At 41.6% G+C, this 23,956-nt stretch overlaps 1 protein-coding gene across 4 annotated transcripts in view; it reads right to left on the bottom strand.

The window, feature by feature from the left end:
• LOC141114803 (cyclic nucleotide-binding domain-containing protein 2-like) overlaps positions 1-23,956 on the bottom strand; it is a 218,222-nt gene that overhangs the window by 123,356 nt on the left and 70,910 nt on the right. For all 4 annotated transcript variants that reach the window (XM_073608422.1, XM_073608423.1, XM_073608424.1 and 1 more), the window contains one exon: positions 16,031-16,108. In XM_073608422.1, the coding sequence (XP_073464523.1) occupies positions 16,031-16,108 (78 nt within the window). The remainder of the gene's footprint in view (positions 1-16,030; positions 16,109-23,956) is intronic.

Genomic DNA, 23,956 nt, shown 5'->3' with positions numbered 1-23,956 from the left:
CAAAGGCACAAAGTACAACAAAGAAAGCAGAGCCTGTTTTTGCTGTAAAAGGACCGGTCATTTATAAAAGGACTGTTCTTTCTGTAAAGACGAGCAGTGAAAGCTAAAGCTGTCCACAAAAGAAAGAGTCAAAGCAACCACGAAGGAAACTGCAGACACATTATGGTGTAGCACCTTTAAAGTGACACAGAGCGGCAAGCCATGCGGCTGGTGCATAGATTCAGGAACGACAAGCCACACTAGCCACACTAGCGATGAGACCTTCTTCGCGAACATTGATTACAGTGCAAAAGACAAAGTTTTCCTAGCAAATGGGAAAAGCATCACTGCAGAAGGTAAAGGCCAGGGCTTCCTGAACTGCATTACACCACAAGGCAAGCAGAGTATCATTGTAAAGAAAGTGCTGTATGTTCCAGAACTAGAATGCAGCCTTATATCAGTTAAAAGTCTAGCAAACAACGGTCTCACAGTTAAGTTCTAGGGTGATGAATGCACAATTCACAATAATAAGCGATTCCCCGCAAAATGTATTCACTTATGACACAGGCATCTGGGGCACAAAAATCCAGAAGCTTTACAGGTCATTATAAAGAGAGGCTTATCAGAAGCTTTGACAACAGCGCCTTGCAAAGTTCTCATGAAAGGCAAATGCTGTATTGAAGCAAAAGCCACACATGCACCCCTTTAATAGGCGTCTCAAATAAAAACCACCCACCCTCTGCAGCTCATACACAGTGACGTATGCGGTCCAATGAAAACTCCCACGTCAGGTGGAAACAGATATCTACTGACTTTCATTGATGATTATTCCAGTTACACAACTACTTATCTGATGAAACACAAGAATGGAACATCAGAGCAACTTCAAAAGTTCATTGCCATGTCTAGCAACAAATTCCAGCGGAAAACAGGAATAATACGCACCGACAATGGGGGAGAATACATAAGCAAAGAAGTGGCCTCATACCTGAAGAGACAAGGAATAGTACGCCAGACAACCACACCATACACTCCTCAACAAAATGGTGTAGCAGAAAGAAAAAAATCGCACTCTTATAGAAATGCCCAGGTGCATGTTGTCGGATGCCAACCTACCTCACAAGTACTGGGGAGAAGCAGTCATGACTGCAACCAACCTACAGAACAGATTACCCTAAAGAGCCATTAAAAGTACTCCATTGGAAATGTGGCATGAATCAAAGCCTAGCATAGGGCACATCAGAGTGTTTGGATGTAAAGCATATGCCTGTATTCCAAGTGAAATGCGATCCAAGCTGGAGAACAGAGCCATAGAGGGCATTCTAGTGGGCTACAGTGAGCACACTAAGGGTTACAGAATCCTACACTCAAAAACTGACAGAGTGACAATAAGCCATAGTTTATTTTGATGATAGCCCAATCCCTGAAAGCTGTGAATTGAATATGCCAAGCAAACCAGAAGAAAAGTTCGACCAAAACGAATCTGTGCAGGAGTCAGAACAAGAGGTGGAACTCACATTGCCTAAAACAAGTTCCCCACCAGATCCTGCTGAACTGCCTGAAGTCAGAAGATCCACTCGGACTACAAAGGGGATACCACCCTGCAAGCTGTCATACACTGTCAAAACACACAGCATACTTGAACCAACATCCTGGGAAGACATAGAAAAACTGCCAAAATGTGAAGCCAATAAATGGAGAAAGGCAGCAGAAGAATTAAAGTCACTTCAAGAAAATAAAACCTAGACACTCATAGAGCTCCCTCCTAACCGCAAAACTATAGTAAGTAAGTGGACTTTCAAAGTAAAATATGACGCAGAAGGGAATATCCACAAATACAAACCCAGACTAGTTGCCAAGGGCTACTCCCATAAATTCGGTGAAGATTATATTGAAACATTCGCACCCGTCGTAAAACACTGCACCATCAGAGCGCTTCTAGCGTTACAGCCGGCAAGGGCATGCAAGTCAAACACTTAGACATTAAAACTGCTTTCCTATATGGAGACATTAAGGAAGACCTCTACATAGAGCAACCACCAGGGTTTGCACAAGGAGATAATCTTCTGTATAAACTTCAGAAGAGCATCTACGGTCTTAAACAATCTGCAAGGATGTGGAATGAGAAAGTGAACAAAGTACTTACCAGAGAGGGATTCTCAAGAAGTAAAGCAGACCCCTGTCTGTACTCCAGGAATCAAGAAGACAGATCTTTTGATGACATTATAACCTGTTTTTAACAAGAAGGGGACTATAATCATATAGTTCACAAGCTGAAAGAAAACTTTGAAATCAAAGAGCTAACAAGGTTTTCCCCAAAAGAAAGGGTGGGACTTTAAAGGCATAGATTGTCAACAAAAATTGATAAAAAAAATATATTTTATTTTATTTGAACAATGTTAAAAAAGTGTTAACAGAGAAAATTGATAGATACAAACATATTTTATATAAAAGTGTTATTAAATATACATAGAGCTTTTGGAATGTACAGTGTCTTCAAAGACTCAAGGAGACAAAATACACCCAAAGTAAAATAACATGTAAGCATTCGAAAAATCCTACGCGTTACGAAGTGTTTCACACTCCTTCTTCAGGGATAGTCCGATATGCATGAATATTGTGCATGTAACCATCTAAAATGTAGAAAAATGTCAGTCATGGCGCATTCAGTGCTGTTATCTCCACAGGATGGTGTGCTCTTGGAGGGTGCCGATCCAGGTAAATACTACCTTGAATATGGGGTGATTTAGGTATGGGTTTTGGCCTTGTGAAGTGTGGATTTCATCTATACCACCCTTTTTTTACAATCTACAGATAATTCTTTGTTGGATGAGTGTATCCATGGGACATCTCTAAAGCCCTGCTCTGACCTCTTCCCTATCTCTCAAGCTCCATACATATATATACACTTTAAAGTGCATCAAACCAATGATGAACTTGTGTGTGAACTTGGCACCTCCCCATTATTTACGGCCTGTGTACAGTCCCTGACAAAAGTCTTGTCGCTCCTCTATTTTGTAGAAACTCCTGCTATTAACCTGACTTTTAATTAATCAATTGGTGTTAGAAATAGCTCATATGAAAAGCTAAAGCCCTCCCAAATGATGTTTAATGCACTGAAATAAATTAGTTTCACTGAAAAAAGATTTATCATTTAATTAAGACAGACAGGTCAAATTTTGGCAAGACAAAAGTTTTGTCGCCTATACAGAAATTGAAACAACTTTACTGAAAATCCAAAAATATGTCAGCAAATTAAGTAGTGGTGCTGTGAGATGCAAATTCAATATCTTGTATGACTTCCATGAGCTTGAAGGACAGCATCCATGCGGTTTGGCAAGGATTCATACAATTTATTGATGAAGTCATCAGAAATAGCAAAGAAAACAGTCTTGCATGCCTCCCAGAGTTCATCAATATTCTTTGGTTTTGTCTTCCATGCTTCATCTTTCATCCTACACCACATATGCTCAACGATGTTCATGTCTGGTGACTGGGCTGGCCAATCCTGGAGCATCTTGATCTTCTTTGCCTTAAGGAACTTTGATGTGGAGATGGAAGTATGCGATGGAGCACCCTCCTGCTGCAAAATTTGGCCTTTTTTATGGTTGGTAATATAAGAGGTAGCTAAGATTTCTTGGTATTTTGGACTATTGATGTTGCCTTCCACCCTGCAGATCCCTCGCACACCCCCATACTGGATGTAACCCCAGACCATGATTTTGCCTCCACCAAACTTCACTGTTTTCTGGGTAAATCTCGGCTCCATGCGGGTTCCAGTAGATCTCCTGCAATATTTGCGGCGACTGTGGTGTAATTCAACAGAAGATTCATCTGAAAAATCCACCTTCTGCCACTTTTCTAGAGTCCATCCTTTTAGCAGGCTGTGGCCCTTGGCAAATGCCACACGTTTTTTCAGTTGTCTTTTGTTTAGTGCTGGCTTATGGGCACTGATTCAACCATGGAGGCGATTTCGAGACAGAATCCGACAAACTGTTCTGGTTGACACAGGGACTTCAGGTGACCAGGTCTCGTGGAGCTCTGCTGCAGTGGAAAATGGGCTGGCCTTGGATTTTCGAGCCAACAAACGGTCCCCTCGAGCAGTTGTCTTGCGGGGTCAGGCTGACCTGGCCTTGTCCAAAACGTATCTTCAAATCTTTTTTCATCCTCTGAACTTGATGCTGAGACACATTAAAGGTGTCTGCCACATCAGCAGTAGATCTGGTCTTCAGCCTCTTGATAATCAACACTTTAGTCTCCGGGTGAATCTTAGGCATGTTTGCAGAGGTCTAGTTGCAGTTGAGAAGGTCTAGTGTACTGGTGTTCTTTTTATACACACCTGAGACCTAATTGATCCATTATTAGTCACAGGTGAAGCTCATATAACAAGGCGACAACACTTATGTCTTGGCAAAAATTGACTCAATGGGCTTTACCAAGCTGTGAATATTAGAATACTTTTTGTCAGTTTCGTTTTGCACTGAAACATTATTACAAAAGCTTTTGGGATTAAAATGACCCATTTCTTGTAACAAAATCTTGATTAGAAACATATTTTAGCGGCACTTCACGTCAGGGACTGTATATGCATACACAGCATCCTGTTCGAGGTATATGCCTTACAGACTTTATATATACTCGGGATATATTGTATATGATTTTTACTTTGGATATACTCTACATGATTTGTTTCTTTTTCTGCTTTAACTCATTTTTCATATATATACATAGGATATTTGGCCATGTTTTTTCTGGCCATGCTCCTTTGCTTGTGTTTTGGCCTACTTCTCTTTTTTGTGACCTCTTTACACTCTGCTCCTTCCCATTCCCAGCCTCCAGCTTTTTGGGGTCCCGGTTTGCGTCCAGCTGTTTTCCGTGTCCACCATTTTCATCAGATGGAAATCTTTGGACGCGTAGGTACAGTAGCTTCACTGACGTACTTTTTGCACCATCTGTTGCCTCTGATGGATACTAGTACTGATTCAGCTATGTTGTTGATAATATGTATATATTTTTCTACATTTTAGATGGTTACATGCACAATATTCATGCATATCGGACTATCCCTGAAGAAGGAGTGTGAAACACTTCGTAACGCGTAGGATTTATTGAATGCTTACATGTTATTATACTTTGGGTGTATTTTGTCTCCTTGAGTTTGAAGACACTGTACACTCCAAAAGCTCTATGTATATTTAGTAACACTTTTATATAAAATATGTTTGTATCTATCAATTTTCTCTGTTAACACTTTTTTAACATTGTTCAAATAAAATAAAATATATTTTTTTAATCAATTTTTGTTGACAATCTATGCCTTTAAAGTCCCACCCTTTCTTTTGGGGAAAACCTTGTTTGCATTTAAATCTGGGATGTTGGCTGACTCTAGCAGATGAGTTATTGTATTTACACCTCCAATCTTTTGATAGAAATCAAAGAGCTAGGGAACATTAGCTACTATCTGGGAATCCAAATACAGAGAGAAGATGGAAGTTATCTTCTCAACCAATCTCAGAAAATCTGATGTCTTGGAACAATTCCATATGCAAGAAACTATGGAAGTAGGCTAGCAAAAGAGCAATGGAGCAGAAAACTTGCTACCCAACAATGACATATATAGCAGAGCAATTGGTAAGCTGCTATATGTTGCCACTGTGACAAGACCAGACATAGCTGCTGCAGTGGGCATACTATGCAGGAAAGTTTCAGCTCGCTGTCAGCATGACTGGAACGCAGTAAAAAGAGTGATGCATTACCTCAAAGGAACAATTCAGATGAAGTTACGACTACCAGCAACATCAAATCCAAAACTGGTCGGATATGTGAATGCTGATTGGGCTGGGGACTGCACAGACCACAAATCCACAAGTGGATTCATCTTCCAGTATGGGGAAGGAACCATAAGTTGGTCTAAGTGATATGGATTTGTCAGCTTTTTGTGGACATTGGGGTAGACATGTCAAAACCAATTCCATTGTTTGAAGACAAACAGGAATGTATAAAACTTACACATTTAGAAAGGGTCAATCCTAGGACAAAACACATTGACGTCAAGTATCACCTACTGAGGGACAATCAAGAGCAAGGTGTTATTGACATTCAATACTGCCCGTCAGGGGAGATGACTGCCAATGCACTCACCAAGCCTTTGTTGAAGGTACGTCATAGTTTTTTTTTTTTTTTTTTTTTTAAACATTCTTTTTAATGATTTTCCATTTAGTACAAGACAATAATACAACAAAACAGTATTTTAAGGTGACCGATATGGACACCCTCTAAGTATGGCCAACATGGCCTTCTTATTCTAACTAACATATTTCAACTGTCTCTCCTATTTGACCCTCAGACCCCCCATCCCTCCCACCTCCTTCCCCACTACCATAAAGGAAAAAGGGGTTCCCAACTTGAGACACAGCTCATCATAGCGGATTTTGGATATTGTACTAACCTTAATAGGACATTATACTACTCTTATACAGCCACATATTGTATCTATGTAAATTACACCGTATTACTTTATCTATTTGGTTTAAATTCTGCTGTCTTTCTATATGATGAGGAGTCTCCTGTATAACAATATATCAGACTGTATTTTTCCACTCTATCCCACTGTATCACTAGAGTTGTACCATGTGTGCCAGACTTTATCAAATTTTTTTAAGCAACCTCTTGCTTCATATGTGTGTTTGTAGTATGGTAACATAGCATTAACTAAACCCTTCCAGAATTCCACTGTTGGGGCTCCGGATTTTTTCCAGTGTAACAGGATGGCTTTTCTACCATAGAATAATAGGATATTAAGCATGGTTCTCATAGCAAGTGAGGGCACCACCTCCTCCACCAGTCCCAGCAGACAAACTCTGATTTTTGTCGGTATGGATACTGACAGTAAGTCTGCTATGCAAGTTGTTATATCTATCCAGAATCTCTGAACCTGTGAGCAGCGCCAAAAGATATGGTCAGCATCTGCCGGAGACTGAGAGCACCTCCAACATTCAGCTGAGACATTCGGAAAAATCTTTGCTAGTCTATCTGGAGTATAATAACTCCTGTGCCGGAATTTAAACTGGATCAAATGATCCCTTGCTGATACGAGGTGTTTAGATGGTTGTGTCCACATATCGTCCCAGTCCTCCCCCTGTACATCGTGTATCTCCGCCTCCCATTTTCCCGACATCTAGATATCCCCTTCGGAGTGGATTTGAAAAATTCTTTATATGATAGTGATAATGTCTTTACCATATCCTCACTTGACAGTATTGCTTCGAGGGACGAGGGCAAAGATTCCACCCCCATCTCTCGAAACTGCATCTGAAATGCATGCCTGAGCTGCAGAAACCTGAACAGATATGAGTTTGGGAGGTCATGCCTGGATTTTAGTTGAGGAAATGTGTGTAATTCTCCGAAGTATGTAATATCTCCTAATGTTTTTATACCCTTTATTGCCCATACTATGGGGTCTTGGAAATTGTAGAAGTGGGGCAAAGCTGGGTTCATCCATAGAGGAGCCGATGGCGAGACTCCCCCAAAACTTGGACTTGCCAGCCTCACCGCCATCTCCCAGGCCTTTATTGTCGCCTTCATTGTGATCGTCAGCGGTAGGTCAGATCTAGTTCCTCTAAATAGGGCATATCTGAGGCTTTCATAGGATCCCAGTCGTGCTGCTTCTAACACTGTGGCTGCATCCCCATCCTCTGCTATTAGCCACCTACGAGCAAAAACCATTTGTCCAGCTAAGTAATATTTTTGCCAGTCCGGTAGTGCTAGTCCCCCTTGATCGCCAGGCTCCTGTAGCGTTTTAAGGCCTATTCTTGGGGGTTTGGGTGCCCAAAGGAAGGAAGATACTATACTGTCAATCTTTTTAAAATAGGATTTGGGGATCCAGATCGGTGCATTTCTCAGGAAGTAGAGAATTACAGGGAGGAATTTCATTTTGAGCAAGGATATTCTGCCTATTAGGGATAATGGCAGATTTGTCCAGGCCTGAACCTTTTGCTTTAGTAAAGTTATCAGTGGCACCAAATTGAGGGGCATGTAATCCTGTATGTTGGAGGTAATTTGGACTCCTAAATATTTAAGGGAGGAGACCCACTGAAGCGGAAGATCCGGGTCCACCACATCCCGGGCCGCCAGATCCAAAGGCAGTATAGAGGATTTATTCCAATTTACCCGTAGTCCAGAGAACCCTGCAAAACGGTCTATGATTCCCAGGGCTATCCTAAGAGAGTCTCGTGGATCGCTGAGGAACAGCAGCATATCATCTGCATACAGCGCTATAGTTTCAGTAATTGTGCCTATTTTAATTGCCTTAATCTGCTCTGAGGATCTAAGAGCCACCGCCAACGGTTCCAAAGCGAGCAAAATCAAGAATGGGGATAAGGGGCAACCCTGCCGGGTCCCCCTCCCCACTGCGAAGTAGTCTGAAATGAGAGTACCCAATCGTATTGCTATTTTCGGGGATTTGCATAGTAAGGAGATCCATTTCCTGAATCGCGGGCCGAATCCCATTACCTCTAGTACCTTGAGCATGTACCTCCAGTCCACAGAGTCAAATGCTTTCTCAAAGTCTATAGAGACTACAACTCTGGTTGTTGAGAGATCTGACTGTATCTGAATATGGGTAAATAGTCTCCTCAAATTTGTGTCTGTTGACTTGCCCGGCATAAAGCCCGTCTGGTCAATATTGACAATGGTTTGTATAATTGTGGCCAGTCTAGTTGCCAGTATTTTGGTTAAAATTTTTAGATCCATATTCAATAAGGCTATGGGTCGGTATGACGCACATTCCAGAGGATCTTTACCTGGTTTCAAAATGAGAACCATGTAGGCCTCCAACATGGATTCTGATAAGGTTTCATGCTCATGGCAATATGCCAATAGTGTATTTAGTCTGGGGGCTAAGGTCTCTACATTTAGTTTATAGAAGTCTGCTGGCAGACCATCTGGTCCAGGGGCCTTGTGCGGAGGAAAGGCAAAAATCGCCTGTTGTATTTCTTTTACTGTGATTGTAGCCTCTAGGATACTGGCGTCATTTTCTGACACTTTTGGTATGGGTAAATCCATCAGGAGGGAGTCTAAGGCCGATTCATCGTACGATGGGATAGGGGCATAGAGGGAGGAAAAAAAGTTAATGAATTCTTGCATGATTAGTTTGGGGTCTCTTATCATGTCTCCCCCCATACTTTTAATTACCAGAATATTAACGATAGGGTGACAGTCAGCTACCAGTGACGCTAAAAGCTTCCCGTTTTTGTCCCCTTCTGCAAACACTGTGTGTGCCCTTCTGGATATTTCAGATCGGGCTTGGCAGGTGATGTGTAGTGCTAAGGAGCGTTGTGCCTCTAACAGAGACCTGTATGCTTCCCCTGATGACATTTTGGCATATTCCTCCTCTCTATCTTTTACCTGATTCTGTAGGGTCTCATTTTCTTCATTGTCCTGTACTCTGGCAGTTTTTATGGCTGAGATGCATTCCCCTCTAGTTACTGCCTTGAAGGCATCCCACACTATCGGGGGTTCCGCTGTTTCCGGGTTTGACGACCAGTATGTGGTCATAGCCTCCCCTATCTGTGCCGCGACCTGGTCATGCTGCAGCCAACTAGGAGAAAGTCTCCATCCTCCCCCCTTTAACCGGATGCAAAGGATAAGGTGAGAGAAAGAGGGTTATGGTCTGTCAGGCCCCCAGCCAGATAGTCTATGTCTGTCACAAATGCCAAGATACTGTCATTCCCAAAGGCCAAGTCAATCCTAGCTGCAGATCCATATGTCAAAGATACATGAGAGTAACATCTATCTAAGGGATGTTTCCATCTCCATAGTTCTTTAAAGCCTGTTACCAACACCCAGCCCGCTAAGCCGACTGATCCTCCTCTACTTGGATTGGAGGAGTCCAACGCCGCCTCCAGCACAGCATTGAAATCCCCCATTACCACTATAGGAAGGTGGGAGAATGGTGCCAACCTGGTTGTTAGATCATATAATATTTTTCCTTGAAAGGGAGGGGGTACATACACATTTACCACCACTATTTTCTTAAAACACATATCCATTACTACTGCCACATATCTTCCCCCCGAATCCGTGAGCACCTGATGGATCGTGCAAGGGATAGCCTTGCTGATTAGGATTGTCACTCCCCTCGTAAACGAGGAGTACGTGGAGTGTAAGGCTCTTTGAATCCATGGTCTGCGAAGGGATAGAATCCTGGCTCCATCCAGGTGTGTCTCCTGGTGCTGCCTAATATATTGGAACACTGAGGCTCTTTTTACTTTGTGATTTTGTCCTTTGATGTTTTTAAACACATATATGTGATATTTTTTTCACTAGTCACTGTCACAAGTGTTCACGTGAGATTTTCATTATTTGATGGTATTCAATGTTCAGTTTTTCTATATACTGTATTCACTCAATAGCGCCACACTGTGAATCTTTAGTTACTTTGTGATTGAGACCTCGAACGTTCCAAGATACCATCTTGATTTTACTCATCATACTTATTTGTCTTAGCAATCATTTTTCCCAGGAAAGCAGTTCTTAAATTTTTCCCAGCTAATGTTCCTCAGATTAGGAACGGTGTATGAGTTATGAGTTATAAGTACCCTTAATATATTAAATTGAGCTGTGACTCTACCAAACAAAAAAACAGAAACCACCCCTGCTATTATGCTAAAAACAAAACTTTTTAGTCCAGCATATAGCTTTATCCCTGAACCAAAAAGACCCTGAACACTTGGCTTGAAATTCCACCGACGTGGTCGAAAGTCTGGCATTTCCATTGACACTTTCGTATCCTCTTCTTGTTGCTCCAAGACAGCATACACTGGAGTCATGGAGGTAAAAGCAGCCTTTTTCCATAAAGAGTAGTATTATGGTAGTAAAAAACTGAATTGCTTTCTTTAGGTAGGTGGCCGGATCATCTAGGCCCTGGCCCTTCCACATTTTACCTGAGAAATATGAGTTAAACTCGTATCCAACTGTTATTTATGGGCATACGTTTGATCATCCTTCACACTCATTAGGTTTAGCAAGGTATCTTGTTCAAGGGACCATGTTGGGCCAGGTTGTTGTAATGATTGGTATTAGTGTCAGGATTATCAAAGGGCCACGTGTAAACTGTAAAAAGTGTTTACCTTCACAGGCTTAGTTCCTCAGACGACTGGCTGTTAGAACTCTTTATCCATCCATTCGCAGGCATCTTCTGGGTTTTCAAAGAACTTCACAGTCCCCTTGTATTGGATTCTGAGCTTGCTGGGGTACAGTATGCTGTATCTTATATCTTTTTCCCGCAGGCGTCGACGGACCTCGTTGAAGGATCTGCGTTTGTATTGCGTTACAGCAGAAAAATCAGGGAAGAGCATGATTTTTGCATTTTCATATCTCAGGTCTTGCTGTTTTCTTGCCTGGGTCAAAATCATGTCACGGTCGCGATAATTCAGGAATCTCACCAGAAAAGGTCTTGGGAAGGCACCTGGGGGTCTATTTCCAGTGGGCACTCTATGCGCTCTTTCTATCACATATGTGGGTGGGAGATCTTGCAGCGACAGCAGTTGTTTGAAAAAGAGCTCAGCGAATATTGTGGTTTTATCCCCTTCAGCCCCCTCTGGCAGACCGACCACTCGGATGTTGTTCCTTCTTTGTCTGTCTTCTGCGTCGTCTGCCCTGCGCTGTAATGCCTGTACCTGCTCCCGAAGTTCTGTTATGCGGCCACCATGAACGTGGGAAACATCTTCCACTTCTGACACTCTGGTTTCTACAGTGGTCAGCCTGCTGCGGATCTTGTCCAAATCATGCCTTATGAGCGTGCATTCTGAGGACAGATGATCTATTCTCCCCATCAGCTCTGCTTTGCTGGCGTTTATGGCTTCTAGGATAGGCCCTGTTATTGCCTCTGCATCCACAGTTATAACCGGATCTCCCTCCGGAATACATGCCGCTGATCCCTGTGCCTGTGCCATCCTACCCGCCGCTGTTTTGGCGCCCTGATCTTTCGGTGATGAAGACAAGATGGCGGGGCGGAGCCTCTTCCAGCGTCTCCTGCAGAGCGGGCACTCCGGAGGTCCGTGTGAGCCTTGGCAGCCTTTTTAGAAGTAGTTGAAGGCATCTCTGTACTCAGGACACCTTCCCCTAAGTCAGGGTGCAGCTGAGGAGTAATGGGAGATTCTCCAGTGAGTCAGATAAGAGACAGGGCGATGGAGCTGTAGAGGAACGCGCTCTGCCTCGATCACATCCGGCCGGAAGTCCAAGGTACGTCATAGTTATTACAAGAAGAAGCTGAATATAATTTGACAAAGCACATGCTGTAGAGAAGGGGTGTTGGAAGGACAACAGCATGTAATGTAAAGTAGTGTGAACTATATACTGTATGCATTATACTTATCTATTCAGCAGGTGGCGCTGTAGTATTATAGTGTTATAGTGTGTAATCTATGATATGACAGGATGTACAGTCTATCTAAGTTCAGTGCAGTTGTTTGTGGTTAGTTCCTGTTTCATATTTCTCATGCTGTAAGACATGTTCCGCTAATCCTCAATAAAAGCAAAGCTATTGCTGCAAACAGGAAGCTTCCAGCGCATGATCTCAATACTCTGACAACAATATTCATCCACAGGCTTACCCATAACATATTCCAATGTCAGTTCATCATTTGGGCGTGCATCAAGTGCTGTGACAAGCGTTTCATAACTTTCTGGTAAGCCACTGGGGACCAGTGCTGCAACATGAAAATCTTCTATTTCTTCTATACCTTTCAGGTGTTCAACCATTTTCAAGGTGTGCCTTATGTAATCCTGCATATCCTGGCCCTTCATCAGCTTGGTTATGTTTAGCTTTCTAATCAAATACAGTTTATTGCTGAGATTAGCTCTTTGTGCACTCTTTGTAATCCTTCCCACATTTCTTAAGAAGTTTCACATTTACATATATGTATGATTGTGCTCGGTGCTTTCTGGTCTTTATATACTCATCTGAAAGGTGTTCTGGCCTGACTTCATTTATACATTTCTACGTACTTTCTCTTATTAGTAGCATTTTCATCTTGAATTTCCAAGACTAGTAGTTCTGGTTTGTCAGATTTGCAAATTAAAGCTTTGTTGCAGCTGTGTTATTGGCCATTTTATTTGAATTATTTTGCAGTCTTCTTTCTGTTGCTGTATCTTGCAATTATCTGCTGTAGCTGGCTATGACTGGGTTCTCAGCTTTTCTCTGGGTGGGTGTCTGGTTTATGCCTGGGCATATAACCTGTTAGAAATTCTGTATATTGCCCTACAGAACAGATAGACAGTGCACAATCCACATGGGCTTTGCTGCTTAACTGCAGTCAGGAATCAGTCACTTTATTATACAAAGAATAGCTGAAGAATATAAGTTGTTGCACAAAATACAATTCTGTATTCCAACAATACAACTGTCATATATGGCTTCCTCTCTGTGTTCTGTGAGGTATTTCCCTCCTAGCTCCTCCTCCAGCAATAGTATGATAGGTTCAACTGACTAAACTATTATGATTTTTAATTATCATAACATTTTTTGTTTAAAAAAAATGTGAGCCAAATAGAGCTGAAAATAACAGACAGGGTCCTTGCACACGGTACTGATATATGAATACCAATTCTTCTTGGCAGTAAGTTCCTACACAGAAAAAGGAGAGTATTCCTTATATAGTGCACACATTCAATCATGTATATGGGCGTTTACGCACACAAAAATTCTTCTAACTCCCAGAATGCTCCCAGAATGCTAAATATTCATAGTCAGTCATGTTGAAAAAAAAGATACTAGTCCATCAAGTTCAACCAGTTGAAAAAAAAAATTAATAGAAATAAAATAGAAAACCTCTTTTATGAAGTCCTGCACCCTTAGCTGATCCGGATAATGTAATCGACCAAGAGGAGGAATGGACTGCATTCAGATGCCAGAACCCCTAAAAACATAGTATTTTTTGGCACCCATGTGCAAGAGCCTTACTATCATGGTGCACATACATTTTCTGTTTGTTTATCTTTAATAATTTTGTCCCTACCTCACTCTGTTGCTAGGGGATTTGTTACATAGTCAGTCCAACCTTATTTATGCTTTAGCCTGCATTCACCACATGACTTTATTCTGCTGAAGCAATGATTTTCTGATCTATCTGACGTTTATCTGTTATGATCTGCACAAATTTTGGGATTTAAGCTTATGATCTGCAAGATGTCATTTAGATCGAGTTATTGTCTGCCAAGCTACTGAGACTGTAAGTTAACCACTTCCCTACCCGCCCATAGACATATGATGTCCACAGATGGGGTCTTCCATCCTGGGCGGGCATCATATGATGTCCTCGGCTTCCCGGCGGTATTGGGGGCGCTCACGCGCCCGCCGCTTTACTGAGGAGTCGATTCACGTCCTGTCAGGGGAGAGGAGACTGGTTGTGTGTTCCTTGTATATAGGGACACCGATTGGTCTCCTCCCCTCATCAGTCCCCTCCCCCCACAGTTAGAATCACTCCCTAGGTAACACATTTAACCCCTTGATCGACCCCTAGTGTTAACTCCTTCCCTGCCAGTGACATTTATACAGTAATCAGTGCATTTTTATAGCACTGATTGCTGTGTAAATGTGAATGTTCCCAAAATAGTGTCAAAAGTGTCCGATATGTCCGCCGCAATGTCAAAGTCATGATAAAAATCGCAGATCGCCGCCATTACTAGTAAAATATAAATAATAATAAAAATGCCATAAATCTTTCCCATTGTTTGTAGACGCTATAACTTTTGCACAAACCAATCAATATATGCTTATTGCAATTTTTTACCAACAATATGTAGAAGGATACATATCGGCCCAAACTGAGAAACAAATTAGTTGCTTTTTTTTTTAATTGGATATTTATTATAGCAAAAAGTGAAAAATATTGTGTTTTTTTCAAACTTGTCGCTCTTCTTTTGTTTATAGCGCAATAAATAAAAGCCGCAGAGGTGATCAAATACCACCAAAAGAATTTGTGGGGGAAAAATGATAAAAAATGTCATATGGGTACAGTGTTGCATGACTGCTCACTTGTCATTCAAAATGTTACAGCGCTGAAAACTGAAAATTGCCCTGGGCAGGCAGGGGGTGAAAATGCCCTATATTGAAGTAGTTAAGCTATCTCACCACAACTGGATCAGTTACAGAGGTCACACTTTCAGTGCTTAGATTGCGAAAGCAGAGCACTTACATTGTTATAAATAATGATCATTAAAAAAATAAAGATATGCATTATAGCTTAGTGATTTAAGAATCATGTAACAGAAGCAGAGGGGGAGGCCATAGACAGAAAAAATGTATACAGAAATGTGGGTGACACAGAGCTCAGCCAACAAAGTAGCATTGTAAATCTCAAACAGAAGAGCTCTGGTAAAGAACGCAACTAATCAGTTTCTGCTTTATATGCTTCTATGCATGAAAGAAAGAGGTAATGGCGCTTATTTCCTAAAGGAGTGGAGCATATTCCCTTTGCAAAGTGAATTTTCACCTAACGAAGTGAATGAGATGAAGCTAATTGAAGATGCACTTTACAAAGAATACCCAATAACATGCAAGGCAAATGAAAAAAAACAAACAAGTATTTTATCTGTGCGTGCCTGAGTGATTGAAGGTAGCATGGCTTCATTCAAATTTTCCTTGCACGTGATTGTGTACTCTTTGCAAAGTGAAGCTTTGCCTTATTTACTAAGCTCTGGAGCAACTGCACTTGCAGAGGGCAACTGCACTTTGCAAAGTGCACAGTCTATTTATCTTTAGTAAATTAACCTCACAGCCTTTTAACTCTTCCGATAGTTCTGTGCACTACGCAATTACGACTGATAATTGTGGTCTTCCCTTCTTCAAACATTTTAATGCAATGCCTCCTGCTGACATTTACATAAATGAGTAGCTATAATACATTGATCTTAGCTCTTTTATTCAGTTGTAAACGTAAGAGAAAAATACACAGAGCATGTATATGTTTTCTATTGTTTCAAACATGTCTCATGTACAAAAGACTGATAGATGAGAAAAAAAAAATTTGCATTGTTTGTCATATCTTACCTGTGATTTCTCCGCAGAGAGCAATGAGCAAGAAGGTTTATTTTCTCTAAAGGCCACGAAGAAAACAGTGGCAGATTCCTATAAATAAAAACAATATTACTTTCAAGGACAAAATTTGCAGCTTCCATATTTCTGCTCATAGGTTGCTATGACAAGATTAGCAGAATTTTCACAAACACACATCATTTTCAATTAGTCAAAGCAGGTCTTCACATAGCCATTGTAGTTAATCCATATGGTTTACTAAAGGCTGTTTACTTTGCAAGGGAAGTTGCACCTTGTAGGGGAATTTTCCCCAGAGCTTAGTGAATGTGGTGAAGTTTCACTGTGCAAATAATACCCAATAATGCAAGGAACATTTAAAAAAAAAGCTGCTTGCACATGATTGGATGATGGAAGTCAGCAGAACTTCACCTTATTCATTAAGCTCTGGGGCAAATTCCTTTGAAAGGTGCAGATTACCTTGCAAAGTGAAAAGCCCATGTACACTTAGTAAATCAACCCCCCACCCCCCCACATAATGTCATACCTGTTTATTGTCATACGTGGCTTTTCTGCCCATAAGATTAAAATTTCAAAGGAAAAAATACATTTTGTAATGTACAGACTGTCTGTAACCAACTAGGCTGGTGACAAACTGCTTTTATCAGAACTATTCTAATAATATCTGTGAAAAATATTAATTCAGTCGTGCATTACATTTGACATACAAAAGGACATTTTTACATATATTTGTGAATGCAGCCATGATCCACATATAAACAGAAAGTGGCAGAAAAGAGATCAGCACTGAGATGAACAGATTAAAAAAATAAGGAAAACAGCTTTTTATTTTTTAAATTGAAAATGTTTATGATGCAATGGGGGTTATTTACAAAAGGCAAATCCACTTTGCACTGCAAGGGCACCTGAAAGTGCACTGAAAGTGTACTTGGAAGTGCAGTCGCTGTAAATCTGAGGGGTAGATCTGAAATGAGTGGAAGCTCTGCTGATTTTATCATCCAATCATGTGCAAGCTAAAATGCTGTTTTTTATTCTCCTTGCATGTCCCCCTCGGATCTGCAGCGACTTTACTTCCAAGTGCACTTTCAATGCACTTGCAGTGCAAAGTGGACTTTCCTTTAGTAAATACCCCCCATAGTGTTTTAGCAAACTACATTTAATTTAGTAAGGGCTTACATCTACTTTAAAGTGACTGTAAACTCATTTTTTGAATACGGTAACAAACAGGTTTATACTTACCTGCTATGTGTAATGGAATTGCACAGAACGGCCCAGGACCTCCTCTTCTCGGGTCTGGCGCTCCTGGTTCCTCCTCTTCTTGGTGTGCCCCCATAGCAAGCAGCTTGCTATGGGGGCACACCTATGGGCTCCGTTCTGAGCCACTCTGCCTGCATCCATAGGCACAGACGGCATGCATAGACCCTGCCCCCTCATCACAGGAGTTGACAAACAACTGCAGGAGCCAATGGCTGCCTTAGAAAAGCCTGTGATAGAGGGGAGAGGAGCACAGTGCTGGATCAAGTGAGGTAAGTATAAGGGGTGGTGAGTGGGCATACTGCTACCTAAAAAAAATTTAATGTACATTAATGTTTTACATTAGAGTTTTAGAACCACTTTAATCATTAGTAATAGCCCATCACACACAACATTTTACCACAGCTGATTTTTTTTTTTTTAAGAAACTTAATTTTAAATATTGTCTGATGATGATATTTTTAAGAAATAAGATTTACTATTGGATTAGAAAAGTCCATTGTGCTCTCTGTGGGTAACCGATACGTGTTTTAATATGAAAAATGTTTTATTACAACAATTCTATATTGCTTTGCTCTGATATGGAGCTGTAATGGAAGAGTTCAGTCACTTCATAGAAACATAATGCTAAAATCAGATTTGTCTAGAGTAATTCTTTCAAGCATAAAATAACACACATTTAGAAGTTACATGTTACGTGTCTATATTTTGTACAGATTTGCAGGTAAATGGCATTGTTTCTGTCCTTATCCTCATTAGTCCCTTAGGATTTATATGCTAATATTAGGTAGAAATGTTCATTCATAAATAGACATTTTCCAGTAGTAGTCAGAGGAATTTAATCATACAGAAATTGCTTTGAGGAAATTCTATTAAATATATATTAGATACAAACTTTAACACCTCCTATTATGAAAGTGTTTACTTTACAGAACTATTTCTTTGCAAAAACCCTGTAGCTCTCTGCTTATTTTCCAAAAACTTTAATATCATCTAAATCAGTGGTGTAGGAAATACTGTACGGTGGATTTAAAAATCAATACCCCCCTCAGCATCGATTATTTTTACTGTCAAAACAGAAATATTTTCAGGATGGTATGTAATAAGCCATTTCATTTAAAAAGCAACTTCAGCCGAACAGCTCATAACACAAATATAGAAATACTTCTCTGACAAAAAAGCTTGAAAAATAAGGCCGTATGCTATTGGAAGCCAAAAACACATTTAATTCTTTAGATTTGAATGCAGCTCTATTAAATCCAATGTGACCATAAACATGTGGGTGTTTATGTTTGTTTACTGGAGCAGCATTCAGGGAAGAGTGTTTTGGACCATGTATGTATGACAAATAAGCAAATGTTGTAAGGGAAGGGAAAGGAAAGACAGATTCTGGTGGTAGGGGACTCAATTGTTAGAAGCGCACAGAGGGCAATCTGTGACAAACACCTGAAGTGGCAAACTGTCAGAGGCAGATGAAGTGTAAACAAACCATTTTAGGGACTTGGGAGCTAAATTGAGGAAAAGGACCTCCAAGGTAGTATTCTTAGGTATACTACTGGTACATCAAGCCACACCAGAAAGGCAGAGGGAGGTTAGGGAAGTAAACAAGTGGCTGAGGAGCTGGTGTAGTAAGGAGGGTTTGGGTTCCTGGAGGACTGGGCCGACTTCTCAGTTGATCACCAGTACTACAGAAGGGACGGCCTACACCTAAATGAGGAGGGTGCAGATCAGCTGGGAGTAAAGATGGCCAAAAATTTAGAGGGGTTTTTAAACTAGGCGACGGGGGGGGGGGGGGGTCCCAGAGGTAGAGATAGTCATTGGAACATATTCCAGAAGGTAGTATTGGGGGCATTAGTGGTAGGTTGACTAAAGCACATAAACCCAAGGTAAGTTTAGTAACAAGTCCTAGATGTAATCTCGGAAACACCCAATAAGAGGATATTATGCGACTGGTCTAAACTATGTGGCATATTCACCAATGCCAGGAGCCTGGCGGACAAGATGGGTGAACTAAAGATACTGTTGTAGGATTTGGATTTTGTGGGAATTTCAGAGACCTGGTTCAACAGCTCTCATGATTGGCTGGCAACCATTCAAGGGTATACCCTTTATCGCAGGGATAGAGGGGGTAAAAAAGGGGGAGGGGTATGCCTATATATCAAGAATAATGTACAAGTGAAGGTGAGAGATGACATCACTAAGGGGGCTAGGGAGGAGGTGGAATCCTTATTGGTAGAGCTCCAAAGGGATGAAGCTAAGGGGAAAATTATACTGGGAGTATGCTATAGGCCCCCTAACCTGAGGAAGGAGGGGAGACAGATCTTCTTTCACAATTTGGATTAGCAGCAAGGATGAAAAGAGAAAAGAGAAAAGAAGAATTTTTGGGACTTTAAATGAGACACACGGGGCCGTTCATATATAACGTATATTTACAGATACATGGAGTAATTATTGCATATTTGCACACATTGCAGTTGATACCTATACAGATTAGTGAACCACTAAAGAGACAAAACGAGAAAGGGAGGCACAAAGGTATGAGAAAAAGAAAGAAAAAGGGGAACAAAAGATAGTGAGAGAACAGATGGTTTGTGAGTGTTGAGACAGTGTGAATACCTGTTGCAAAATTGATAGGAGCAAAAATGCCATGGTGCATAATGTTCCATGGAGGAGAGTGGTGTGAGAAGATCTATGTGTGAGACCCAACAGGGGGAGAGGCTCATATAGGGAGCGCTGCCACAGTCCAGCCCCCAACGTCACACCCTAGCAGCCCACAGGGGGGGGAGGCGCCACGACCAGGCAGTCAAGCCACCCAAGCCACCTATCAGGAAGCGCCAAACCAAACAACCCCCGATGTGCTAGCGGATATTGATCACCTAACCGGCAGTGCAGCACCACGAGGATGCCGCACGTCTGGCGTGGGAAGCATGACGTCGACGCGCAGTGGTAGAGCCCCCGCCCACCCCACATCAGAACAGGGCGGAGGGGAGGCCCCCAGTGCGTGTCGCAGCTCCCGAAACCACCAGTGTGCACATGTTAAACAGATAACTAAATTGACTAAGGATATGGGAAAATCAGCAACCAACCAACATTTCTATATAAGAACAATTGAAAAGTAAATAATTAAGGGCTAAAGGTTAAATCAGCTGGAGAGCAGCCATGTATGATATGAATTAATTAAAATAATATTATTGTTACTGCGAACATGTGCCTCCATCCCTAATTATTTAACAAGGAGAAGAAAGAAGAATTTTTGGGACTTTACATGAGGTACAAGGGGCCGTTCGGGTCCCCTCCTCCATCCCGGTTCAATATTTGAAATTCAAAAGGAGAACAAGAGGCGGGACTTTCCATGAAGCACACGGAAGCAGATATATAAATTGGGTTCAAATTGTCATCTATTTACATATTTAATCTTAATGCATTTTGCTATATATCAATATTTTTATATTTCATTAGAACCTAATATTGCACAGCAGTATACATTCCAACAAGGAAATAACATATTTACAGATACATGGAGTAATTAATGCATATTTACACACACTGCAGTTGATACCTATACAGTCTAGTGACCGACTGAAGTGTCAATTAATGCAGATGAAAAGAAATGAAAATAGGTCAAAAAGGAACGTCCATACAAAGTTGATAAATATATACACATATCGGTAGTTGTAAGCTCTACGCGTTTCGAGGCCTTTTAGCCATTCATCAGCAGCAAAACCATAGTGATTATCTATAAATTAGAAAGGCACTCATATTTAAATGATCTAAAGGGATTGTGGGAACAAGTGGGCAAATGTAGGATATAAGAAACCCACACATATAAACATTTAGCCCACAAACTTACGTATACATCTGCACAATGGTGGAGCAGCCATGAGAATCACAGACCAGCCAAAAATGCTGCCTCCGGGAGGGGGCGTAACAGGGCGATAGCAGCCAACACAAACAGCGCCCCGAGTGGGTCAAAATGTATGAAGTGACACAGGTGTTAGCTGAGTGGGGTGACACCAATTGGGGTCCTTTGTAAAAAAACAAAAAAAAAAGTGACAAAAACAATATGAAAGTGGTGTAAAGAATTGTGTTGAAAAATGTTGAACAGAGTGAAAAGGTAAAGTATAAGAAGAGAGAGGAGAGAGACAAAACGAGAAAGGGAGGCACAAAGGTATGAGAAAAAGAAAGAAAAAGGAGAACAAAAGATAGTGAGAGACCAAATGGTTTTAAGTGGTGAGAGAGAGTAAATACCTGTTGCAAAATGGATAGGAGCAAAAATGCCATGGTGCATTATGTTCCATGGAGGAGAGTGGTGTGACAAGATCTATGTGTGAGACCCAACAAGAGGAGAGGCTCATATACGGGGAGTGCCGCTACAGGCCAGCCCCCAACGTCATGCCCTAGCAGTCCACAGGGGGGAGGGAGGTGCCACCGACCAGGCAGCCAAGCCACCCAAGCCACCTAGCAGGAAATGCCAAACCAAACAACCCCCGATGTGCGGATATTGATCACCTAGCCGGCAGTGCAGCGCCGCGAGGACGCCGCACGTCTGGCGTAGGAAGCATGACTTCAGAACAGAGAGGAGGGGAGGCCCCCAATGCGTGTCACAGCTCCCGAACGTAACAGGAAGGGCACGGCCCAATTAAAAAACACGGCCGAAACGACCAGTGCGCACATGTTAAACAGATGACCAAATTGACTAAGGATATGGGAAAATCAGCAACCAACCAACATTTCTATATAAGAACGCTTGAAAAGTAAATAATTAAGATCTTAAGGTTAAATCAGCTGGAGAGCAGCCATGTATGATATGAATTAATGAAAAGAATATTATTGTTAGTGCGACCGTGTGCCTCCATTCCTAATTATTTAACAAGGAGAAGAAAGAAGAATTTTTGGGACTTTAAATAAGGTACAAAGGGCCGTTTGGGCCCCCTCCTCCTGTTTTTTCATTGGGCCGTGCCCTTCCTGTTACGTTCGGAAGCTGCGATGCGCACTGGGGGCCTCCCCTCCGCCCTGTTCTGACATTGGGTGGGCAGGGGCTCTACCACTGCTTGTCAACGTCACGCTTTCCCCGCTGGACGTGCGTCGTCCTCGTGGCGCTGCACTGCTGGCTAGGTGATCAATATCCGCTAGCACATCGGGGGATGTTTGTTTTGGCGCTTCCTGCTAGGTTGCTTGGGTGGCTTGGCTGCCTGGTCGGTGGCGTCTCCCTCCCCCCCCGTGGACTGCTGGGGCGTGACGTTGGGGGCTGGGCTGTGGCAGCGCTCCCTATATGAGCCTTTCCCCTTGTTGGGTCTCACACATAGATCTTGTCACACCACTCTCCTTCATGGAACATTATGCACCATGGCATTTTTGCTCCTATCCATTTTGCAACAGGTATTTACTCTCTCTCACCACTCACAAACCATCTGGTCTCTCACTTTCTTTTGTTCCCCTTTTTCTTTCTTTTTCTCATACATTTGTGCCTCCCTTTCTCGTTTTGTCTCTCTCCTCTCTCTTCTTGTACTTTACCTTTTCACTCTGTTCAACATTTTTCAACACATTTTTTTATATCACTTTCATATTGTTTTTGTCACATTTTTTTTTTTTACAGAGGTCCCCCAATTGGGGTCACCCCACTCAGCTAGCACCTGTGTCACTTCATACATTTTGACCCACTCGGGGCGATGTTTGTGTTGGCTGCTATCGCCCTGTTACGCCCCCTCCCGGGGGCAGCATTTTTGGCTGGTCTGTGATTCTCATGGCTGCTCCACCATTGTGCAGATGTATACGTAAGTTTGTGGGCTAAATGTATATATGTGCGGGTTTCTTATATCCTACATTTGCCCACTTGTTCCCACAATCCCTTTAGATCATTTAAATCTTTCTTATTTATAGATAATCATTACGGTTTTGATCCTGATGAGTGGCTAAAAGGCCCCGAAACGCGTAGAGCTTACAACTACCGATATGTGTATATATTTATCAACTTTGTATGGATGTTCCTTTTTGACCTATTTTCATTTCTTTTCATCTCCATTAAGTGACACTTCAGTGGGTCACTAATCTGTATAGGTATCAACTGCAATGTGTGTAAATATGCTTTAATTACTCCATGTATCTGTAAATATATGTTATTTCCTTGTTGGAATGTATACTGCTGTGCAATGTTAGGTTCTAATGAAATATAAAAATATTGATATATAGCAAAATGCATTAAAATTAAATATATAAATATATGACAATTTGAACCAATTAAAAGCTGTCTTTTACCCAATTTATATAACTGCTTCTGTGTGCTTCATGTAAAGTCCCTCCTCTTGTTCTCCTTAAATTTCAAAGGGTGGGAAGTGTTATCATAATGGGGGATTTTAATTATCCAGACATAGACTGGGCGGAGCATTCGTCTAAGACTCGCAGTTCCAAATGTCTTGCAGGACAATCTTATGGTTTAGATGGTACATGCACCATCTAGAAATAACAGGATTTTTAAATACAGCTTACCTGTAAAATCCTTTTCTTGAGAGTACATCACGGGACACAGAGTATTCATTACATAGTGGGTTAGATAGGCACCATCGGTGATTGGACACTGGTTAACCCCAATTAAGGAGAATTCCTCCCCTATATAACCCCTCCCATACGGGGAGGACCTCAGTTTTGTAGCACAGCAATAGGAAACCACGT

The sequence above is a fragment of the Aquarana catesbeiana genome, linkage group LG01, assembly GCF_042186555.1.
Source record: "Aquarana catesbeiana isolate 2022-GZ linkage group LG01, ASM4218655v1, whole genome shotgun sequence".
Taxonomy (NCBI): domain Eukaryota; kingdom Metazoa; phylum Chordata; class Amphibia; order Anura; family Ranidae; genus Aquarana; species Aquarana catesbeiana.
This window is presented reverse-complemented; position numbering and strand designations above follow the sequence as displayed.